Source organism: Eurosta solidaginis, chromosome 3 (genome assembly GCF_040869045.1).
Source record: "Eurosta solidaginis isolate ZX-2024a chromosome 3, ASM4086904v1, whole genome shotgun sequence".
Taxonomy (NCBI): Eukaryota; Metazoa; Arthropoda; class Insecta; order Diptera; family Tephritidae; genus Eurosta; species Eurosta solidaginis.
In genome coordinates, this window is record NC_090321.1 from 11524904 (window position 1) to 11547895 (window position 22992).

Consider the following 22992-nt stretch of genomic DNA (forward strand, 5'->3'; position numbering starts at 1 on the left):
ATCATTGTAAGGGGCAAATTTGAGAGCACCCTTTGCGACATAATGCAAAGGGCATTGAGGCTAACGAAATAATTGTGTAATGAGGTAGGGCTAAGTATCAACCCTAACAAGACATCCATTGTGCCCTTTACCAGGAAAAGAAAACTGGAAGGGATTAGGCAAATCACAATGGATGGAGTACAGATGGAGTACACGACTGAGGTGAAATACTTGCGAGTCACGTTTGACTCTAAGCTCTTATGGAGGAAATACGTCGACAATACCATATTAAAGGCTACAAGAGCAATAATGGTGTGCAGACGTATTGCAGGAAGATCCTAGGGATGCAGCCCAAAGATCCTAAGATGGATGTACACTATGATAGTGAGACCTATCATAGTGTACGGAGCAGTTGCGACAACCATGGTGACCGTACAAAAATCACTCACGAAGCTTCAACGCTTAGCATGTGTCTACATTACGGGAGCTATGCGAACATGCCCGACGGCAGCAATAGAGGTGCTGCTTGAGTTAACGCCTCTACATATAATAATTGAGCAGGCAGCCAGAAGAACTCTAGTAAACATAGCTAAAGAGGGATATGGAAGAGGCAAAGTGATACAGTCACGGAGCATGGCGAAGCTGCAGGAGCAGATTCCACTTACCCAACTTCCCAGAGATGATACGAGGAAGATAATTAAGTTTGAGAAGCGCTTCAAAATAGAGCTGGGGAACAAATGTACGTGGGACACTTCCAGGATTGAAGCGATTCACCAGGAACATACTATAATATGGTACACCGATGGCTCGAAGACACCGGAGGGCATAGGAGCGGCGATCGTCGGCCCCCGAACCAAAATATCCCTACCACTCGGAAAACATCCGAGCATCTTCCAAGCCGAAGTTGTCGCCATAAGCCGGTGTGCAGAGATAATTTTACAGCGGGGATATACCAACGAGAGAATCGCTATACTCAGCGACAGTCAAGCTGCACTCAAGGCATTGTCTTCAGTTGAGATTAAATCATCAACAGTCCTTGAGTGCGTAGAGAGGTTAAACAGTCTAGGAGTTAATGACACCATCCGTCTAGCATGGGTACCTGGACACAGAGGAGTGGATGGTAACGAGCGAGCGGACGAGCTTGCCAGGTTGGCAGCGGCCGGAAAGCCAATAGGTCCTGAGCCTATGGTCCCAATAGGGTCACATACAATAAGGGAGGAATTTAGACAAAAGGAGGCGTGCCTCAGAGAACAACACTGGCGTGAAAGTCCAGGACTTCGGCAGGCAAAGGCACTAATAGGAGGGTACAACTCAAAGCGATATAAGGCTATGATCAATCTCCCAAAAAACAGCCTTAGGATTTTAACAGGTATACTCACAGGTCACTGTAGGCTAAAGAACCATATGCCTAAATTGGGTATATCGGCTTGTAGCCTCTGTCGATTCTGTGATGCCGAAGATGAGTCTGCAGAACACATCCTGAAGGAATGTGATGCAGTCGCGAGACGAAGGCTTAGGATCCTAGGATCATCCAAATTAGAAAATAGTCACATACATTCTCTGAAGCCGAGAACCATTCTGGATTTTCTCAGAGAACTCGGCTTGGATGAAGTGTTGTAAAGAGAATGAGGGCACAATACACCAATAGGTCGCAATGCTTAACCTCACAACATCTATCTATCTATTTAAACCTATGAACATACGAAATCCAAACCACTTCAAAATTCATCGTTCAACGTCAAAAACTCGGCTAGTAAATCGATTCACGTAAAAATGACATTAGTAAATAATGAAGATGCCATAACGAAATGTACTCATTGAGCATGTTAACTTATTCACTCCGTACGTTCGAACATTCGTCTCCATTTAAGAATTTGGGGAATCGGTTTACATTTTGAACATTATGTATATTCGGACCTCGTGAGGTAGTATCAAACGAACGTGTTCCGAATATTCCAAAATAACGGTTTATCCGGAACACTTAAATGAATACTTAACGTAAAGCTTTCCGAAATTTCAGAATAAAAAGGTGAATACTCCCTGTGTAGCAGGACCCCATAAAAGCTGAACTCTTCTGTCAAAGTCAAGACCGGAATATAAAGTTATAAAACAATAAGCCATTTTCTTTTATTTTTTTTTTTTTTTGTCCAGATCCTATCTCAAAATATTTTTCAAAAACTTCCTATTTCGTGATTTGTCACAAAAACGCCCTATATTAGAATTAGATTGAAGAACGCCTCAGAATGCTTTTCATTAACTCCCTCTTATGTCAAAATCCATTGATATGCTCATATAGGGAGTTTTTGAAACAAATTTTTATATAGTGTATTTTTGAATAAAATTCTAAACCAACAAAGCTCTTTGTCAATTCACGAAATATTTAGTGGAAAATGAATTATTTCCTCCAAACCCTGTTGGCATTGACAGATTTATTATCACTACAAATATACTAATAAAGGTACTTTTCTACTACAATTTTCGCTAAAGGGGATTGAATTATTACCCGTTTTCCTTACTTCGTAAAAGCAATCCGTCCAGATTTTTCAATTTGGGAGTGTCCAAGCTCTGCCGTCATTGAAGAACAAACCTCTAGTAATTGAATCATGCATATTTCGATTCGAAAGAAATTTCCTTCGCATTTAAAAAAATGTATATAATTTGACTACTTTCGAGTCGCATTTCCATTCAAATCGAGTAACAGAATGATACATGGCTGCAAGCGGCTGAAAAATTTAAAGCGGTTCGGTTCAGTGGTTCGAACCACTTTAAAAAACTTGAACCGGTTTATGAGCCGGTCTTTGGGTCTTTTAAAAATGTCTCTAAACGGGCTATCGTGGATGGTCCTAATTTCATCGAAGCACACCCAGCCTTAGCCAGATGTATCGGCTGCATGTTAAGTTGCAGGAAGACCTCCTGTAGACATGGTGGCAAAGGACCCCGATGTCTCGGGCCAGTTCGGGAGCTTAAGACCATATGCCCATAGTAGTATAGCACCATTGAACATTGACGCCAGCAGGCGGGAATGGCGGACAAGGCTATACACGTATACACATCTTACGAATGCAGAAGCTTTGCGAAAAGCGATAACAAATGCAAATATCAAACTGAGGTCGAACCATTCATAATTTATGGAAACATATACAGAAGCGAATAGAAAAATAGCAGTGGAAACTTTTATCAAGTTTCGTAAGTTATTCCTTTCTTTATTTTCGATGTTAATAATATGATGTTTGTAATTGAAACTATTAAAAAAAAATCCAAAAGCGATTTAGAAAAAATTCGAAAGTTCGAGTAAATATCGAACTTCTAATTTGGAGCTACGTGAATTTTTTTGAGTATGCAGTTTTGTAGCCCAAACAATTGTTTGTTTGTTTTATAATCTTAATAAACATAAAATAAAAAATTGTTAAGCACTTCCTTTATATAAATGGCCAAAATCAGCGAAAAATGTCTCCTTATGTATAGACATATTCTTGCTAAACTTCGATTTTTAAATTTTTACATAGAAATTGCAAAAATATTTATGAGAAGTAAAAATATAAAAGTGGAGCGCACATTACTCGGATTGAAAAGTTGGTAGGAAAGGAGATATTATTAGTCAATCAATTGCGCTCAGAGGAAGAGAGAGAGATTTTTCGCTGTTTTTTGTCCATTTATATAAAGTGCTTAACATTTTTTTATTTTATTTTCTCCTTTTCTTACATTTTCTCGGTGTCTTAACCTATCTGTTAAGTTTTACGGTTGTAGCTCAATGAGGACTTACATACAAATAAATCTCAAAATTCCCTCTATTCCGTTTGATTTTTCTAAATATCTCAGTCCGTGCTTTTTGTATTGTGTTATCGACCTCTGAATTAAGCTCTAAATTTTTAGCCTCTGGCTCATCGAGAAGTTATTTAAAACCCGGTTTCAAATTTCCAAATTATTATTTAATTTTTTTGATCCGTGCGACACCTAACGGAATTTTTTTCTCCTTTTGTTCCATTGTCACGGTGTCTTAACCTGTCTCTGAGGTTTCATGTTTGTAGCTCAATGAGAAATTACTTTAAAATCGATCTCAAAACACCAAATTTCCAAATTATTATCTAAATATTTTGATCCATGCGCCACCTAACGGAATTTTTTTCTTTTCTTAAATCTTATCGGTGAAGTTTTACACTTGTAGCTCAACAAGAACTTACATAAAAATCAATCCCAAAATTCCCTCCGTTTCGTACGATTTTTCTAAATATCTCAACTCGTGCGCCCCCTAGCGAATCTTTTTGTATCGTGTCATCGGCTGTCATCGACCTCTGAACTAAGTTTGAAATTTCAAGTCTCTAGCTCATCGAGAAGTTACTTAGAAGCTGGTTTGAAATTTTTCAAATTCTTATCTAATTATTTCGATCCGTGCGCCACCTAACGGATTTTTTTCCTTTTGTTGCATTGTCACGGTTTTCTAACCTATGTGTAAAGTTTCACGTTTGTAGCTCAATGAGAAGTTACTTAAAAATCTATTGCAAGATTTGTATGAAAAGCGAACAAACATTCAACCGACCTAATATAAAGGAAGTAAAAACCAGGCTAATCCTGTTCACGCGATCGTTTTATATATATAAATAAAATTTTTGTTGCTGAGTTTTTGATGGGCAGCGGTTTGTCAAGCGTTGGGATCTGGAACTGCTTAGCTACAGAAGATATATCACGATAGCGTAATACCAATTTCACACAGAAACTTAATCGAATCACAATTTTGTTTAATGAAATAATTAAGTTTTCGTTTTCACACACGGTCACTTGCTTCATTAAGTGAACATCTGTCAGCAGCCCCAAAAAAATATTACGCTTTTACAAAAATAGATTTAAATGGATTGCAGCCGTTTCCTCTTTAACTATTGAGACAATCAAAATAAAACGCATGCGCAACTACTCACAGATGTTGCACTAAACCAAATATGTGCCCATTTTTGAAAACGCTTTATTATCTTTTGCTGCGCTTGCAACGAAAATAAAATTTTTAATTTGTTCGGTCTTTCTATTTTTGAAAATTTAATATGAAAATTGTCATTTGTTACAAACAAGCAAAACGGTATACATTTTTGACTCCATTAGGCATTCAATAAAGCAATAATGAGCTAATTAGGAGTTTGTATTTTGTATGGAAGATTGAATTCAATAAAGGCTTTAATGTAGGAAACTGGCCTAATTATTTCATTAAGCTTCTTTGTGAAATTGGTATAATACTCAAATGAATAGAAGAGAATGTTATATGCACATTAATTATTAAGAGAGGTGCTAACTGTCTTTTTTTATGGAGAAAAAGTAGTCCGAGATATCAAATGTGTTTGAGCATTTCCCTTCGACTAGCAAGTAGGAAATTTCTCCGAGAAAAATACAGGAATTTAAATTTTTTAAGTCTAATAAAGTACAAGTTATAGGTCACTCGTAATTCGCAAAGATTTTTTAAAGCAAAATTGCATACTCATAGAAATTCAAAGATTTAGAAAGAAAAAGTTCGTAGTTTTCTTAAAATTTTCCCGACTTTTCGAATTTTATCGAAAACGTTTTTAAAATCAGCTTGCATTGTTTCAGTCATAAAATGCATCGAATTTTTTTGAAATAGCCACTGTAATTTTTTTGCTCGCTGGTGTACATATATACATAGCGCGGGTTGCATACGCGTGGATGATAATTAGCTGAAGCCATTCATAGCTGCGTCCCTATATATTGCATTTGTAAAGTTACCATGGAAATAATTTGATACGATTGAAAAATTAATTCTTAAAATGTAAACACAATTTTATTTATATAAGTACATTGCTCTTTATCGGCTGAATTTTTGTTGAACTTTGAGAACGGCTTCTCAAATATTGTTATTAAATCGATATTAGAAAAACTTTCTTAATATTAAAGCGACTCCAAATCATTAATTTTGTATGACTCTTTCAGACTATTAAAATGCAAAGTACACAATATCAATCGCACGATTGAAATATGTATATTGTACTTTCATACCTTATCGAATTAAAATTAGCATTCGCATATAAAGTAATGCCTTTATTTTTAGAAAATTTTTAAATTCTAAGGATGCCTTTTATTTACATATCATTTTGAAATAAAAAAAAGTTAGATTTTGTTGACTGTTACGCTTTTAAGGTAGGTAAGCTAAACTAAACATACAAATATAAATGTAGGTAAAGTCATAGGTTTTATTATTATTTAGCAAATGTACTTATCGAGCTTTATTAATTAATGCATATGTATAAATATTGAAGGCATTACTATACTGTTATTTTTTTAATTACCCTAAATTATTTAAATATAACATTCTCCAAGCTCTTAAATTAGTTTCAACAATGCTAAAGCATTTAAATTTAAATCTGTCATACGTAAAATTAGTATAGAATCGTATTTTAATGTGTTTTTTATTAACTAATTCACTAGTTATATGTATGTATGTAAGATGTTGGAACGAACTATTTAAAGCGTCATTGCATACAAAAGGCCAAAGTAAACGGCCCACATTAAAACAATCCCATGCATTTTTAGAATCATGCTCTCACCGTCTGTAATTTTTCTAGCAACGAATTTCAAAGTTTCATCTAATAAAACTACAGGAATTGAGAATTTCATCACAGTTAGCCACTCCTCCCCAGACAATGGGGTCACTTGAAATACGGTCTGGAAGTAAAATAAATATAACATATGTGTATAAATATTTGGCTACATTTATTTCTAATAAAATATTAGCTTATAAAAAAAAGCAAAGGATTTTGGTACTCACAGAAAGTACTTCCACATGTAGAATAACGAAATGAAGAGTAAACGACAGTGCCATAGAACCAATTAGCCACAAATTGCACCATGGGGGCATAGTAATTAGTGATTGATTTTCAGACAAGCTGTAGAAGTAAAAATTATAAAAAAAAGAATGTCGCATTGTCCGCTGATATCGCTCTAATTACCTGTTCATAGCATTCAACATTTCAATCGTAACAAGTACAGAAAGAGCCATTGTCATTGCATGAGGATCATTAAATATTTTACAGTCTACACCTTTGAAGTCAGCATCAGTGGGCGTACAAGATAAATGGTGAGTTAGTTGCCAATAAGTAAGATGGGGACCTGTTTCTGCAAATATGAACCACCAAGCTGCTGCGCCGACCGTTGCAGCACCAACATAGCCGCCAATCGCCATATATCTAAAATTGAAATTATTTTTGTTTTAAACGTTTTTACTAAAAAAAATATATATGTATATATATATACTAGGTCGGGTCGATATGTATGGGCCAAATAGTTAGCAGCCGCACATTGACCTTTGACAAGATATTAAAGCTGATTAAATCGAGTTTCTAAAAAGCTGATAATTCAAATTAATAAACAATGTCTGTTGGATACTTATCGATATATACTTAGCCGTAATTAATTGTAGCAAATATGAGGGAGCGATATGTGTAGAGTTGAGTTTGATTAATAAAGCAAATTATTTTTTTTTTTGTAACTCGACTTCATTAGCTTTGAGTGAAGTTGTATAGACCACTTACCGGAAGAATAACCAGCCAGATATAAGACCTTCATCAGCTTTGCGTGGAGGTTTCTCCATAATATCCAAGTCGGGCGGATTAAAGCCAAGAGCAGTTGCTGGAAGACCATCTGTCACCTAATAAATTATATAATTATAATTATAAATTTTGTGCTAATATTAACTTAAATGTGTACATACCAAGTTCACCCACAATAGCTGTACAGGAATCAGAGCTTCAGGTAATCCCAAAGCAGCAGTTAAGAATATAGATACAACTTCGCCAATATTTGATGAAATAAGATAACGAATAAATTGTTTCATGTTATTATAAATAGCGCGTCCTTCTTCTACAGCCGATACAATGGATGAGAAATTATCATCCGCGAGAACCATTTCTGCTGCAGATTTGGCTACGGCTGTGCCTGATCCCATTGCAATACCGATTTCTGCTTTTTTAAGAGCTGGTGCATCATTAACACCATCACCGGTCATAGCAGAAATTTCGTTCATACTTTGTAGATATTCAACAATTTTTGATTTATGCTGTGGTTCTACACGTGAGAAAAGTCTCGCACGAGCAACTGCCGATTTTTGTTCAGCGGGCGATAGATCATCAAATTCACGACCAGAATATGATTTGCCAGTTGTATCTTCGTCTTCTGTAAAAACACCAATACGACGGCAAATAGCTTCAGCTGTTGCCTTATTATCACCAGTAATTACAATAACTCGAATGCCAGCTGCCCGACAACGTACAATTGAATCAAAAACTTCTTTACGTGGTGGATCCAACATGCCAACAACACCAACAAATGTTAAATTAATTTCATATTGATAAAATTTAGTAGAATCGCCTAAATCCATTTCATCAGGGCGCATAGGACTATCAGCAACAGCTAATGCTAAACAACGTAACGTATCACGTCCAGTACCGTATTGTCCTGTCAATGCCAAAATTTTGCTTTTTAATGCAGATGTTAGAGGAACTTTGCTTGTCCCAACCCGAGCATGTGTACAACGTTCTAAAACACCTTCTGGGGCACCTTTAACAAATAGTTTTGGTCCAGTTCCAAGACGTGATGCTTTTAATGGTACACAGTATGATGACATTGATTTTCGATCGCGTGAAAATTCAAGTGTAAATTCTTTTTTCCATTTCGTTTCAATTTCTTGACGTACAATAATAGCGGCTGAACGGCGATCAAGTCCACTTTTGTTCACATTGAAGGGGTTCAATTTTTCTGCAAGCACAATTAAAGCGGTCTCTGTTGCTTCGCCCACCTTTTCGAAACATTGTTTAAATTCATTATAATCGATAGCAGAGTCATTGCACATAATACAAATAGTAGCTAATTCTTGTAGGGCTTCATAATCAGAAGCCTTGACTCGTTGACCACCCAAAAAGAGTTCACCAATTGGTTCATATGTTGATCCTGTCAATTCGAATTCGAGGAAGCTACTATCATTGCCTTCAACTTTTTCGAAAATGAACATTCTTGATACTGACATTTGATTTGTTGTTAAAGTGCCAGTCTTATCTGAACAAATTACCGATGTGCAACCTAATGTTTCTACTGATGGTAATGAGCGTACAATGGCATTCTTTTTGGCCATACGACGAGTTCCTAAAGCTAAACATGTTGTAATAACAGCTGGTAAACCTTCTGGAATGGCAGCAACAGCCAGAGCGACGGCAATTTTAAAATAATAGATAGCACCTTTAATCCACGAACCTCCATGAGCTGGATCATTGAAATGACCAATGTTAATAGCCCAAACAGCTACGCAAATGATAGAAATTACTTTGGAAAGCTGTTCACCAAATTCATCTAATTTTTGTTGTAATGGAGTTTTTATCTCCTCTGTTTCCGACATTTCAGTACGAATTTTACCAATAGCAGTACTTAAACCAGTACCGATGACAACACCACGAGCTTTACCAGCAGCTACATTTGTGCCCGAAAACAATATATTTTTTTTATCTTGATTAACGGCACGCGGATCCGGAATGGCATCAGTATGCTTTATAACTGATACTGATTCGCCAGTTAAAATAGATTGATCGATTCGCAGGGTAGTAGAGTAGATATGTGTTAATCTAATGTCAGCAGGAATTTTATCACCTACAGATACTTCAACAATATCACCTGGCACAATTTCCTTCGCTCTAATTTTCTGGATTCCAGATTTATCCTGGCGGACAACTTTGCCCATTTCTGGTTCATATTCTTTAAGAGCTTCAATAGCTGACTCAGCATTTCTTTCTTGCCATACACCTACAACGGCATTTGCTATTAAAATTAAAAGAATAACTAAAGGTTCTACAAATGCTGTGAATGTTTCTTCGTGCTCTTCAAATAAAGCTAAGACCTGAAAAATACAAAATTAAAATATCCAGTGCATTAAAATAAAAGATTTGACTGCTAAAAAAATAAATATTAGTAATGGCTTTTCGCCAAATTTTAAGATGTAAACTAATACCTTATGCACATAAGCATACATATAAATACATGCATGTCTATCTAGCCGTAATTGTATTCATTAGCTGTAACTTCATTGTTATAGAAAAATTACAAAACATAACGCGGTGAGTGCCAGTAAATGTGTAGCAATTTCTCCTGTTTCTTCACCATCGGTATACTCTTAGCTCTATCATTTAAATTACAGTAAATCTCATATGAATGAGTAATCAAAACAATGAATTGCAGAACCGAGAAATAGCTTCTCTTGAGGGGTATTTTTTGTATTTTGTATTTTATTAGGCAATTCATCCCAGCACAACAATTTGGCAAAAATTATTTTATAGTGCTAGTCGGGGTTAAACCCATTACACTTTGATAAATTTAAAATTAACTCAGTTTAAAGACTCTGCAAGTGGACCTTAGTTTATAGAAAATATTACCTTGCTGTGGGAGCTTCTCCACGCACCTAAATAAAAACGAGCTAACAAGCCAACCTAATATAAACGCACGCAAGTCATTTTCTGTCAAAAACGTCTCATGCACATACAACTTGTATGAGAGCAGCCCAAATTCAATTTGCTGCGTGAAAACCTAACTCGATTTCCAATTTTTGTTCTGCGTGACATTTAGATTTGACGTTTGCACACATGCCTTGCATTGTTGCAACGCATGCTTATTTGGGTTAGGGCAAAAAACGCCGGTTGTTTGCGTACGCTAAAAAACACGCAGTGCGGTTTATTAGGTTGGCATGTAAATAGTTTATGAATCAAAAACTTGTCAATGCTTAGGTTTCAAATTTTGTTATAAACTTCGAAAGTTTCATTATGAAAATTTTAATAAAAGGGTTGAAGTTTTAGGAAAACGCAATTCCGTTGTTAGTGTTGAGAAGTATATAATAGCAGAAGGTGACCCCACTGGCGGGCGAAAAAGTCATGAAGTGTTAACTTTTTTGAATCGCATTCTATAAAAATTCTTTCGAAAAATTTATAATAGCGCAGAAGTTAATGGCTCGGCTTGGTTTACCGAATTTCTGTTGTACCGAAAAAAATTAGCTGAAAGGTTAACCTTTTACAACAGAAATTCTGTTAAATAAGCCATTATTTTTGCGCGATTATATATTTTTCGAAGGAATTTTTTAGAGATTGCGATGCAAAAATGTAAACACTTCGTGGCTTTTTCTCCCGACAGTGGGGCTTGAACCCGCATCCCCGCAATACTAATAATGATATAGCAATAGTTTTCTAATTTTTCCAATTTATTCTGCTTCATGCATTTATGCATCCAAAACAAAGAACATAAGGGGTATTCTCTCTGTCTGGAGTTCGTAGAAAACGTAGAAAGTTTCCCATTTTACTGTCAAAGTTTTCTACACACAACAACAATATACATTTGTTAAAAATTTTCTACGGTTTCTACATTTTCTATTCTCAAACCCATGTGGTGGCAAGGAAACATCGAAAGTTAAGAAAGTTTTTTCAATTAGAAAAAAAGGTTTTCTAAGCGGGGTCGCCCCTAGGCAGTGATTTGGCAAGCACTCCTCCGAGTGTATTTCTACCATGAAACGATTTTTAGTATGCATTTTATATTTAACTTTTGGCGATAAATGAAGCATCAGATGAAGGTATATTATTTGGTTAAGTGGGTCATTCTCTGAGTGTCATATATTTGGCATAGGAAATGTTTACTACGCTTCCAAGACTGAGAGAATTACCATATATTTTTTTCATTTAATTGCCCTATAGTTTTTTCGCAATTGTTTAACAAATTAACTAATGCATTAAGCTGAGCTATGCCTACGGATTATTTGACAATTGTGCGGTAAATAATTGAACTTACAAAAGAAATAATAGCAGCCAGTAGCAGGATTTTTACAAGGAGATCGTCAAATTGTTCTAAAACAAGTTGCCAAATAGTTTTTCCTGAAAGAGTATATTTCATCAGTTAAATTGTTTGCATTTTTAAAACTGATTAATATAATACCTTCCTCCGTCGGCAGTTCTGACCAAATAAAAAGCAAAACAAATATTTTTTAAATAGTCTATAGTTTATTACATTTATTTGAAAACTTTACCATTTGGACCATATTTCTTTTGATTGGCTTTAACTTGTTCTATTGTTAGTCCACGTTCCGGGTCTGTGCCAAAGAAGTTCAAGGCTTGTTCGACGGTCTTAGCGTGGCCGTCTTCCATTGCTGCTAGTTACTATACGCTGAAGATTTCTGAAATGTATTAACAGTTTTGAAGCATTTAAACAAAATATTTAAAGTACTAAAAAATAATTTAGTATTAAAATAGCGGAATATTCTTTCGATTTCATATATAATTTCTAACTTTAGATACATTTTCATTGGAACATAGATAACTAACGAAATATTAAAGTCAAATGTCACACCACTGCATAAGTATTCGATGATTAGAGACATAATTTAAAAATAATATCATTGCAGCATTACATCATAATTCGATGGGAATACCATAATTGCATCGATTTAGGAATTTGGTTTGTTATTTTCCCAAAAGCCCGAACTGTTCGAAAGAAAATTTTTCCGAATTAAAATAAAATTAGCTTATTTTAAAGCATTTGAAATGCATTTCTGTCGAATCGATTACAGAACAAGGCCCTGTATTTTTGGGATCGGAAACGAGTTTTCTGTTTTCCGATTAAACAACACAATATTTATATTGGCAAACATAATAATGTAATTCTAGTACATTAAGATATATTCATCCTTTTAGTTTAGCTAAATCAAACGGAAGTTGTTCGTAAAAAAACAATCATGAAGTTGTTTAGTACATTAAAAATTTATTAAATGAAGAGGATAACAAGAGGTTGAAGAGCGATAGTATTACAGCTGCGAAAGAAGCATTTTTTGGTTTGGTGCTGCTAATTTGAACTGTGAATGAATTAGAAATGCGCTGTGTGGGCAGGATAACTTCCAAACAAATTCATGAATTACTTGCGTCTAAGGTAAAGAGTTGACAATCATACCCATTTCCATGGGGCTTATATATGTACATATATTAAAAATAAAATACAAGGCGCGATAAACTTGGAAGAGATTTAGGACCGAGCTTCTCTACCAGTTTGCGTCGTGATCCTTTTTTAATTTTTACCATAAACTGGTGGGATGAGACCTACATGTTGTTGCTGCTGTAGCGATAAGGACACTCCCCGAAGGCCTAGGAGAGTGTTATCGATGTTGATGGTCCTTTTTCGGATGCAGATCCGATACGTTCCGGTAACAAGCCCCATTAAGGTACTAATCCGAACATCTCGGCAACGATTTGTTATGACACCTTCCCTAGGCAGCCTGTTTTGTGTACCGGAGCAACTCAGGACCAAGGGCTGCCATTTCAGTGTAACCTAATTGCGTTCCACCACACGAAGCCTTCTAGGCCATACCGCCCTCCCACCCCCTAGATCCATAAGGAACTTGGGGTCCCCAGAGTCTCTATGTATATATTTCGCTGGCAACCCCTTGAAAGGGTGGTGCTATACAACCCCTTGAATCAATTTGGTATTTTAGTTGCCCCTTACGACAGGCATACGAGTTTTCACTGAGAAGTTTTTCAAAGCAGAAATAAACTTGGGGGAGTATTTGCCAAATCGCTGCCGAAGGGCGACACTTTTTTGGAAACACGTTTTTCTAACTGAAAAACTTGTTTCCAAAATTTTGATGTTACTTTGACCGGGGACTGAACCTAGGATATTCGGTGTGGTAGACGGAGCACTACATACTTACCAGAAACGTTATTCAACGCTCTTAACAAAAATCACCCTTAAAACTGGGTGTCCCTCATGGTTGTTTTGGTTACACTCCCAATTCGAGAAAATTTGTACCTAAAATTTCTAGGTAGTTTTTATAATAGACGCCATAAGTCAAAGAATGCCAACTTTTAGAATTGGGTTGAAGCGACAGTGTTGACTGGAATATACATACATTTATATATATGCCGTGTATATATAGATACCTAAAATAATAAAGTGGATTCACATAAACGCTTTGGTTGCATTGCTTCGTTTTGACTGAGATATAACATTGAAACGACTTGCGACCGCCTTAAGACTAGCATAGGCTCCACTTTGGCAACGAGTCTATTTCAGGATCTATTTTCTAGTAAAGTACTTGTAGGTAATTTGAGGAGTCACGCACTAATTTTTCACGAATTTGTAAATTTTTTGAAGTGCGGTTGTTATCTGCCCGGGTATGCAACAACTTTTTAGCAAAGCGGCGAGGTAGTGTGTTCTGCAGTATTTGTACGAACGTAGAGAAAAAATGTTCATGGTACGATCATGTGCAAACATCCAGCCAGGTAATCGAGCACCCCTTCTTCTTAATAATAAGCAAAAATATATATTTTCTTGTATCATATCTTTAGTCGAATAGTTTTGCAAACTAGTACTCTATAATTCTTAGGAGACAGACCTATGTAAGTACCAAATGTTTTACAACACTGGAATAATAAATTGTATACAGAGGTGCAGTGAAACAGTGAGTGAAACATATCTGGGCATTGATACTTGATTGTCATTGACGTGTACTTTCGCCATTTTTTTCTTGTTATAGACTATTCCTGATCAAAGTAATTATTTTAACATTGAATTTATTGGCGAGTGTATGAGGATATAATTCACAATATTCAACCGAGTTTCATTTAGTGTTTAGGTACATACTAAAGAATCGATACACATACGTATTCTCGACCTAACCAATAAAGCTAAACAAATGCATATGTACATTACATATGTACAAAGCAGATACCAGCAAAGGCACTATATTAATAATGATACGATCATTTTACCTACTTTGTTTAAAGTTATCTTATTATGATTTACTTGTTGGGAACAGGTCGCAGACGTCAATTAGGTGCGAAATTTCCTAGCAGTTCAAAGACAATATTTCCACTTATGTGCATTTAATTAACACTATTAAATGCTTAGTTTCTAAGCAAAATTTTTGCGTCTTATTTCTTAACAATTAAGAGATATTTAAAAAAGAAATGTGATACTAAATTTTACTATAGAAAGCAACGTTACACCACTGGTTATTAAGTTATCGAGGAAGCATGGCCTGACAGCTGCAGTTGAAGCATTGCCATTTAGCAAATATTGTTCCGAAGCACTCAGAAAAATATAAGTTGCTTTGTAAACACACTTCAAACGCGGTGTTATATAAACGTCTTGCTCGCTTCAAACCACTTCAAAACCTTCGAAAACGCAAGTACTCCATAGATAGTGTAAGAATACTCTTTTAGGAGTGTAGGAGTGTTCCAAAACTTATCTGTATTCATACAATAAATGTGTTCCAATTAACATTGCGATGTCCTAGGCGAGGGGTAGGTGATCCCACTCTCGCTTTGTTTGTGAGTATTGCATAGAGTACATACGTGATAGTACTTTCCAAAGTACTTTCACTGTAGTACTCCATGGAGCACCCACAGAGGATCATATGCCAAAGTACTAAAGGGGAATTGTGTTGGAAAGAATTATCGGAGTGAATTTAATTAAAATGAAGGTAAATGGAGAGGGGTAATACAACTTTTATATTTTTTACGACGAATATTCTTATTTTATTTAGCATTTGCGTGAATAAAGAAACTAATATTTCTTTATACTATAGTATGTATAAATAAAACCAGTGCGCGGTTGCATTTTATCAGAGTTGCCATAGTAAAATTTTATTATCAGTTATTTGTATGCAATATTTAACTTTTGGCAACTCTGTTCGATCGTCAACGTGTCCTGATCACGGTCGTTAAAAAACGAGCAATGATCGACTGATGGTGGTCCGCAAACGCATTGGAAAGGAATATTGTTAGGTACTCCAACATGAAGAAAATGGAACACGTAATCCAACAATTTTTGCAGGGAATGGCAGTTTTTCATATAGATGCGTTTAAGGCAAGATGCACACGAGGCTACGCGACTTCTTAACTCAAAAGGATTATATTCCGTAATAAAAAAACTGAAAAACTACATATTTTACATTTCATTTCAAAAAAAAAAAGTAAATTCAAATATTACTGAATGATATTACAATGACATAAAATACAGTTCAAAGAACACAAAGTACAATTTATACCTCTAATATAACTCGCGTCATAGCCGCTGCAGGCGAAATCTGTACGCTTTAATGCCGAACACATGTACTTGAATGGAGAGCTGCACACGAGGCGTAAGCTGCATGAAAGCGACAAAGCATGAAAGCTCTATTTAGCTAAGCGCTCAGCAATGTTGAGCCGGAGTCATTGGTGCCGTATGTCGTATCGCTGTACCCGTATCCCTAACGTAATCAGCTGTTTATCGTTACGACGGTAAACCAAAACCCAATTGGTTGGCTACGATACGGTTACGACTTTAGCGGCACCAATAATCGATTGCATTGATTCTCATAAGGTTGGTCGAATCAGCTGTTAAAAGGTTACCGATACGGATACCGATAAAGCACCAACGTCTCCAGCTTTGGTCGCTGAGCGTACATACGCTTGAAAAAAAGGAATAGCAAGATGTTTGTTAAAATTTTTTTGTATGCAAATTTGTGTAATTAGTTAGAAAATGTTATTTTATTTAATAAAAGTGCGGGAAACGTATATTACCAAAGCGAAAAGGAGTATTCAACACCACAAAAGCATGGTTAGACATTGCTGAAGCGATTAAAAGGCTTAAGGCTCCATTACTGATACTTAGCATAGACTTGACTTGGCTTGCGAACTGTCACTTACAGTTCTGTTAAATGAACATTGCATGTTACTGATTACTGAAGACTGAACTTGACTTAGAAGTCTGTTGAATTTTGATTTTCTATGTAAGTTCTAAGTGACGTTTACATTTTGAGATGCCATTTGTTTGTTTCCATTTCATTTTGACATTTTGTCATACAAATTGACATTTATTTAAAAATAAATTTCAATGCTGATTATGATGCCAGATTTTATGCGCCAAGTGGAGTATAATCGTGGCTAAGTTGCCAAGTTTACGCCAAGTCAAGTCAAGTCTATGCTAAGTATCAATAATGGAGCCTTTAAGCTGGAGACATTGGTGCTTTATCGGTAACCGTATCGGTAACCTTATAACAGCTGATTCGACCAACCTTATGAGAATCAATGCAATCGATTATTGGTGCCGCTAATGTCGTAACCGTATCATAGCCAACCAATTGGGTTTTGGTTTACCGTCGTAACGATAAACAGCTTATTACGTTAGGGATACGGATACAGCGATACGACATACGGCACCAATGACTGCGGCTTTAAAAGTGGTGGAAACTAGAAATCACTTTTTTCTCTAGTCCGCGGTGGTATAAAGTTGCTTTTCATAATTTACAAAGGCACGGGGATTGAAACAACTTTTAATACCTATTTCCCTTTGGTTTCGGGGATGGATATACATACCTAAAGAAATTTAATTTATTATTTTTTTCAATAATTGTTTGCTTTTTGTAACGACGCTCGAAAGTAGCTTCGTGTGCAGATCTTGAGAAGTAGAGAAATCGTAGCTACATGTCATATCTTGTACGCGTTTATGAAGCTACGCCTCTTGTGTATCTTGCTTAACGCAATATTTTGCATTAAGCGGGAGTCATTGGTGCCGTATGTCGTATCGCTATAGTCTTATCCCTAACGTATTCAGCTGTTTATCATTACGACGGTAAACCAAAAACCAATTTGGTGGCTACGATACGGTTACGACCTTAAGCGCCAAATACACGACATGAACATTTTCGCGAACATTCCCGTGATGTCATGTTTCTGCGGCCTTTTCTGTCGTGTATGGTGGTGTTTGCCAGTTCGCGGAAATGTTCGCCAAAAATCCAAATTATTTAATTTTTGGCGAACATTTGCGCGAACTGTTCGTGCGTGTATGGCGAAATAGTTCATAATCGTAGTAATTTCTGAACGGAACAGACGTGCGCGGAAAAGTAAAATGGACAATAAAAAGTTTCTGAGTGAATTTATTGAAATTTATAAAAAGTAAAAAGCAAAGATTATTGTAATAGAATTAAAAAGAATAATGATTATGCGACTTCAATCGAAAAATTAAAAGAAGTAGATCCTGATGCCACAAAGGATACAGTTATAAAAAAAATTAGTTTGCGGGCGCAATACCCGTTTCGTTATGAGTGGCAAAATTTTTTGTAAAAGTTGGTCAAATGTTGCCTCGCTCATACGTACGTAATTTTTAAAATCATTTTGTGACGTGAATTCCAGTTCTTTAATAAGCTCACTTTGTCCAAGAACTGCTCGTTTTTAAAACCATTCTTTGCACCAAATTCTTTTTTTGCGATCTTCTCTCTTTTTTTACGCTTAATTGCCACAGCGAGCAATATTGCTGCAGCAAAATTGTTGTCCCTATTCATCGCTGTCTGAAAGAGAACTAATGTTCGGCCAAAAGTTCGTATGGTGTATGGCCAAAGCTGCGAACAAGATTGCGGAATGTTCGTGTCGTGTATTTGGCGCTTTAGCGGCACCAATAATCGATTGCATTGATTCCCATAAGGTAGGTCGAATCAGCTGTTATAAGGTTACCTATACGGTTACCAATAAAGCAGCAATGTCTGCAGCTTTATGTGTAGTCAAAGAGGATAAATATAATAAGAGCCACCAGTTTGCTACAAGTGGCGAATAACACGCTGGAAATTAAAAAATAATTATGGCTAATGTTTTCCACTAGGGACATTTTCAATTGCCTCGCCTTTATCCATGTCGTGTAGGCACCTTATGCAAATGCGATTTTTGGAAAGAGAATTAATTAATTAAACACAGTCGGAAAAATAAACACAAATACCCCACTAAAAGGTATAAAGACATTTATGCACATCTCGCCCAAAAACAATCCTGCGATTATCCTAACCAAAGCTGACACCCTAACCAAAAACATTACACAAAGTAACAAGTGACGTCCCTTATTATATTTATCCTCTTTGGTGTAGTGTGCATGTATTTTTATAGAGAACGGTAGATAGAGATACACTGGTGCAATCTGAATGAAAAAAGCCAACTTGCAAATTTTGTTGCAAACAAGGCATAACAAGCAGAATTTGACATTTGCTTTGGCTAACGGTGCTGGCACACCTTGCAAGTGAAATAATTTTTCATACTCCGTGGAAAGTTTTTTAACATTTTTCGCAAATAAAATCTGAAATATAATAACTGAATACGACACAAAATATGTTAGCAAGTATTTTTGTTTTATAGGAAGAATGTTTATAACAGTGCTTCGCGAATTTTGCATGTATAAAGGCCGCGGCACATAGAATTTTTCATATAGATGCGTTTAACACAAGCTTATCCATGCCAGTAACATCGCTACAATCACGCTAGAAGTTGCGTTTAAAAATATGAAGAAACTTCACACTTGGAAATTGAAGTTTATTTCGCTTTGTCCATTGACATACAAAATTTTTGGAATCGCTGTTAAAAACAATATTTCTGTACAACAAATATATTTGCCATCATGTTTTGTGTCCCATTGATTTGTTATATTGCCGTTTGTCATCGAGTGTAAAAATTAAGTTCACTTGTAAAATGTGAAAGCACCCTAAGCCAAAGTTTATGTGAAATCCTTCTTCATGCTTTGCTTGCAACAATGTTGGGATTTGGCTACTTTTTCATGTCAGATGGCACCGGTGTCGTTCAAGCTTCAAGATCTTTAAAAATACGTGTCACCTACTTATAAGGCATGAGATTGTGTTAAACGCTTCCATGGTGGAACGATACAAGGTGGCAGCATGGAACAGCTGATTATAAACTTTTTTTATTTGATTTGATACATCAACTTCCGGCTCAGTACGATTTTGACATTTGTCCATCGAATTTACAAAAACAAAGTACATGGGATTTTTATTTATGTTTGTAGGTATGTTACCATGCTGCCACCTTGTATCGTTCTGCCATGAACGCATCTATATGAAACACTGTTTATGTGACGGGGCTTTAATGTGTTGATATTCACTCTGGCAGTATGAAAAGTCATCATTCCAGCTAAATTCAAACGATTAAAGCTGGAGACATTGGTGCTTTATCGGTAACCGTTTCGGTAACCTTTTAACAGCTGATTCGACCAACCTTATGAGAATCAATGCAATCGATTATTGGTGCCGCTAAGGTCGTAACCGTATCGTAGCCAACCAATTGGGTTTTGGTTTACCGTCGTAACGATAAACAGCTGATTACGTTAGGGGTACGGATACAGCGATACGACATACGGCACCAATGACTCCGGCTTAAGGAATGAATTTACCTCATATACTTATACCATGGTTATATCTAACTATTTTCCTTTTCAACTCTTCCGTCCGTTATTTTGCAGAAAATCTTTAAAATTGCTTTTGTCTATGTTTTCCCAATTCTTGATATCGCCGAAATAACTGGAGTTCGTTACTAGCATTTACTGGAAAATAACATTCGAAAACCCCTCTCAGCAAAATTTCATATATATGATGACGACAAGATAGATACTATAATTTTCGGTCAAGTTGTTTTTTTTTTTTAATAACGTCAAAGAGGATAAATATAATAAGAGACGTCACTCGTTACTTTGCATAATGTTTTTGGTTAGGGTAATCGAAGTTTTTTTTTTGGGGCAGATGTGCATAAATGTCTTTATACCTTTTCGTGGGGTGTTGTGTTTATTTTTCCGACTGTATTTAATTAATTAATTAATTCTCTTTCCAAAAATCACGTTTGCATAAGGCGCCTACACCACATGGATAAATGCGAGACAATTGAAAATGTCCCTCACGGAAAACATGAGGCATCAATTTTTTTAATTTCCAGCCAGCTACTCACCACTCGTTGCAGACTGGTGACTCTTATTATATTTATCCTCTACACTGAAAGAAAAAGACTGGTAAAACCAACCGAAATACGGGTCAATTGAACCGAAATTTCTGTAAATTTTTATCCATCGCAACACGATGTTGAATCAACTGCGCACAAATCGTTGATTCGTAATTGACCGTTTTAGTAGTCAAATGAACAAAAAAAGTTGTTGCGACAGCTTTGTACGAAAGTACCTATGTTGCGGCATTTGCAAGGCGAACAGTGCCGACGGGTGACCCCGTTTAGAAGAATTTCTTCTAATTTAAAAACCTTATTTCTAAAATTTGTATGTTGCTTTGCCCGGGGTATGAACCCAGGGAGGGCGGAGCACGCTACCATCACACCACGGCGGCCGCCATATACATACGTAAATATGTGCATACATATAGTACACAGCATACATAAGTACAAAGTAGAGAGCGCAGTGAGCGTAAAATTCTCTTTGAAATTTGCTCATGTATTGACTGTTGATCGCTGTTGAAATGACCTGTGAGATCAGTTGTGTTAACAAAAAAATCAGTTAGATTGATTAGGAATCCGTCAATTTTACAGAATTTTGTTAACTTAAGAGCGACAATTCCTCTTCTGTTGAAATAACTAAACTAATTTGTTAGCTTGACAAAGAACTCTGTCGAATTAACCATAATTCGATCAATTTCACCGTATCTCCGTAATGTCAAGAACAAGGCGAATTCATTACAGGTGGTGTTATCCCATCAGCTGATTGCTTCTTCTTGATAATTTTCCATACAACGCCTTGTACTGCAACATGTCAGTTAATTGAAATCAATGAACATTTTCTTTTTACTTGACATTCTTCTGTACGGCGAATTGGTTGAATTCGCTTTGCCACCACCTAGTATGGATTCGCCTTGGTCAAGAACAACAACATTTTTCATTTTAGCTGGCACATTTTTAGTTCTGGCAGCCGCTTCAGCTGGCACGAGGGATTTATCTGTGATTGTTGCGAGCTCAAAATTTGAGATAAATCCCTCGTGAGAGCACAAAAAATGAGAGAGTTGCGTATCAATTCATCTTTGATCAAAACCATTGTGAATCAAACTAAGTGTGATATCTTCTGCATAGACGTCAAAATTCCAAAGTGATTGGATCACCTGATTTGTAATTGACTATCACTGTCTCATTCTATATCTATTTCTATCACTCGCTGAAGATAACCGGCCCTATGCGCCGCCATATTGAACACGCTGTCAAAACGCTAAAAAGTAGCCATATTGAACATCCTGTCAGGCAGTTGACAGATAAGATGTCACACTTAGTTTGATTCACAATGATCAAAACAATAGGCCACCATATGGTCTTTCAGATCCCATTAAAATAACAGTTCGTACAGCGTATCAGCTATTTCGGCGCCCGTTGCAGCATACATTTTTGGAGCTCATATTAACTGTTCACCATTCCTGTCAGTAACAACAACTGAAAGTGGTTCCACCTTTTCACGACCTATTGTTTCTGGAAATAGTTTTTCATCCCAATGCAAAGTGTCGCAATGTACCATTCCAAAAAAACTACCATTCAAAATTTTTTCATTCAAAGTGCAGTACAGAGAAACTTTTTGTATTCCCCATATGAACCAAATTTGTAGTTGTTTTCACTATAAAAATAAACATTTTCATTTCTTTGTACATTTCTTTTAAAGTTCTTTCGTCATGCTTGTTGCAAGAAAAAGTTCAAGTCGATGGGTCATAATATAGAAAAATATACATTAACTTAATGTTTGGCTTCAAGGGATAATTTGTTTGAGCATTTTACTACCCGATTCACTGATCTAGCCAGTACATGACGCACTTTGAGGTTTTTTTCTTGCTTTTTGATTTTTACCCCGATTTAAATGCTTTGACGCTTCAATGACGTGCGGCGATTCAGCAACGGCAGTTACAATATGCATTGCTGAACAATCACCAATCTTGCATTTGTCTAAAGCGGAAACGACTACGTTATCACATTTTTAGCAATGCAGAACCCTGCAAAAATCGTTGGATCATGTGGTCCACTTGTGTCATACTGGAGTACTCAACGGATTACTCTGATGTAATGCTGAGCTGGAGTATATGGTCCAGTCCTAGGACATCGCAATGTTAATTGTGTCATACTGGGTACTCCAAGGATTACTCTGATGTAATGCTGAGCTGGAGTATATGGTCCAGTCCTAGGACTTCGCAATGTTAATTGGACTATATTTTTCGTATGAATTCTGGTTAAT

At 36.2% G+C, this 22992-nt stretch overlaps 1 protein-coding gene across 5 annotated transcripts in view; it reads right to left on the reverse strand.

The window, feature by feature from the left end:
• SERCA (ATPase sarcoplasmic/endoplasmic reticulum Ca2+ transporting SERCA) overlaps nucleotides 1-22992 on the reverse strand; it is a 36184-nt gene that overhangs the window by 9963 nt on the left and 3229 nt on the right. For 2 of the 5 annotated variants that reach the window (XM_067770781.1, XM_067770782.1), the window contains exons 2-9: nucleotides 12020-12166; nucleotides 11929-11946; nucleotides 11785-11867; nucleotides 7685-9856; nucleotides 7506-7621; nucleotides 6924-7160; nucleotides 6743-6860; nucleotides 6522-6639 (exon numbers count right to left, since the gene is read on the reverse strand). In XM_067770781.1, the coding sequence (XP_067626882.1) occupies nucleotides 6522-6639; nucleotides 6743-6860; nucleotides 6924-7160; nucleotides 7506-7621; nucleotides 7685-9856; nucleotides 11785-11867; nucleotides 11929-11946; nucleotides 12020-12137 (2980 nt within the window). In that variant the 5' untranslated portion in view covers nucleotides 12138-12166. Of the gene's footprint in view, nucleotides 1-5732; nucleotides 6640-6742; nucleotides 6861-6923; nucleotides 7161-7505; nucleotides 7622-7684; nucleotides 9857-11784; nucleotides 11868-11928; nucleotides 11947-12019; nucleotides 12167-14754; nucleotides 14951-22992 lie in introns of those variants that run through there. The other 3 variants (XM_067770777.1, XM_067770778.1, XM_067770780.1) reach the window with 2 other exon arrangements.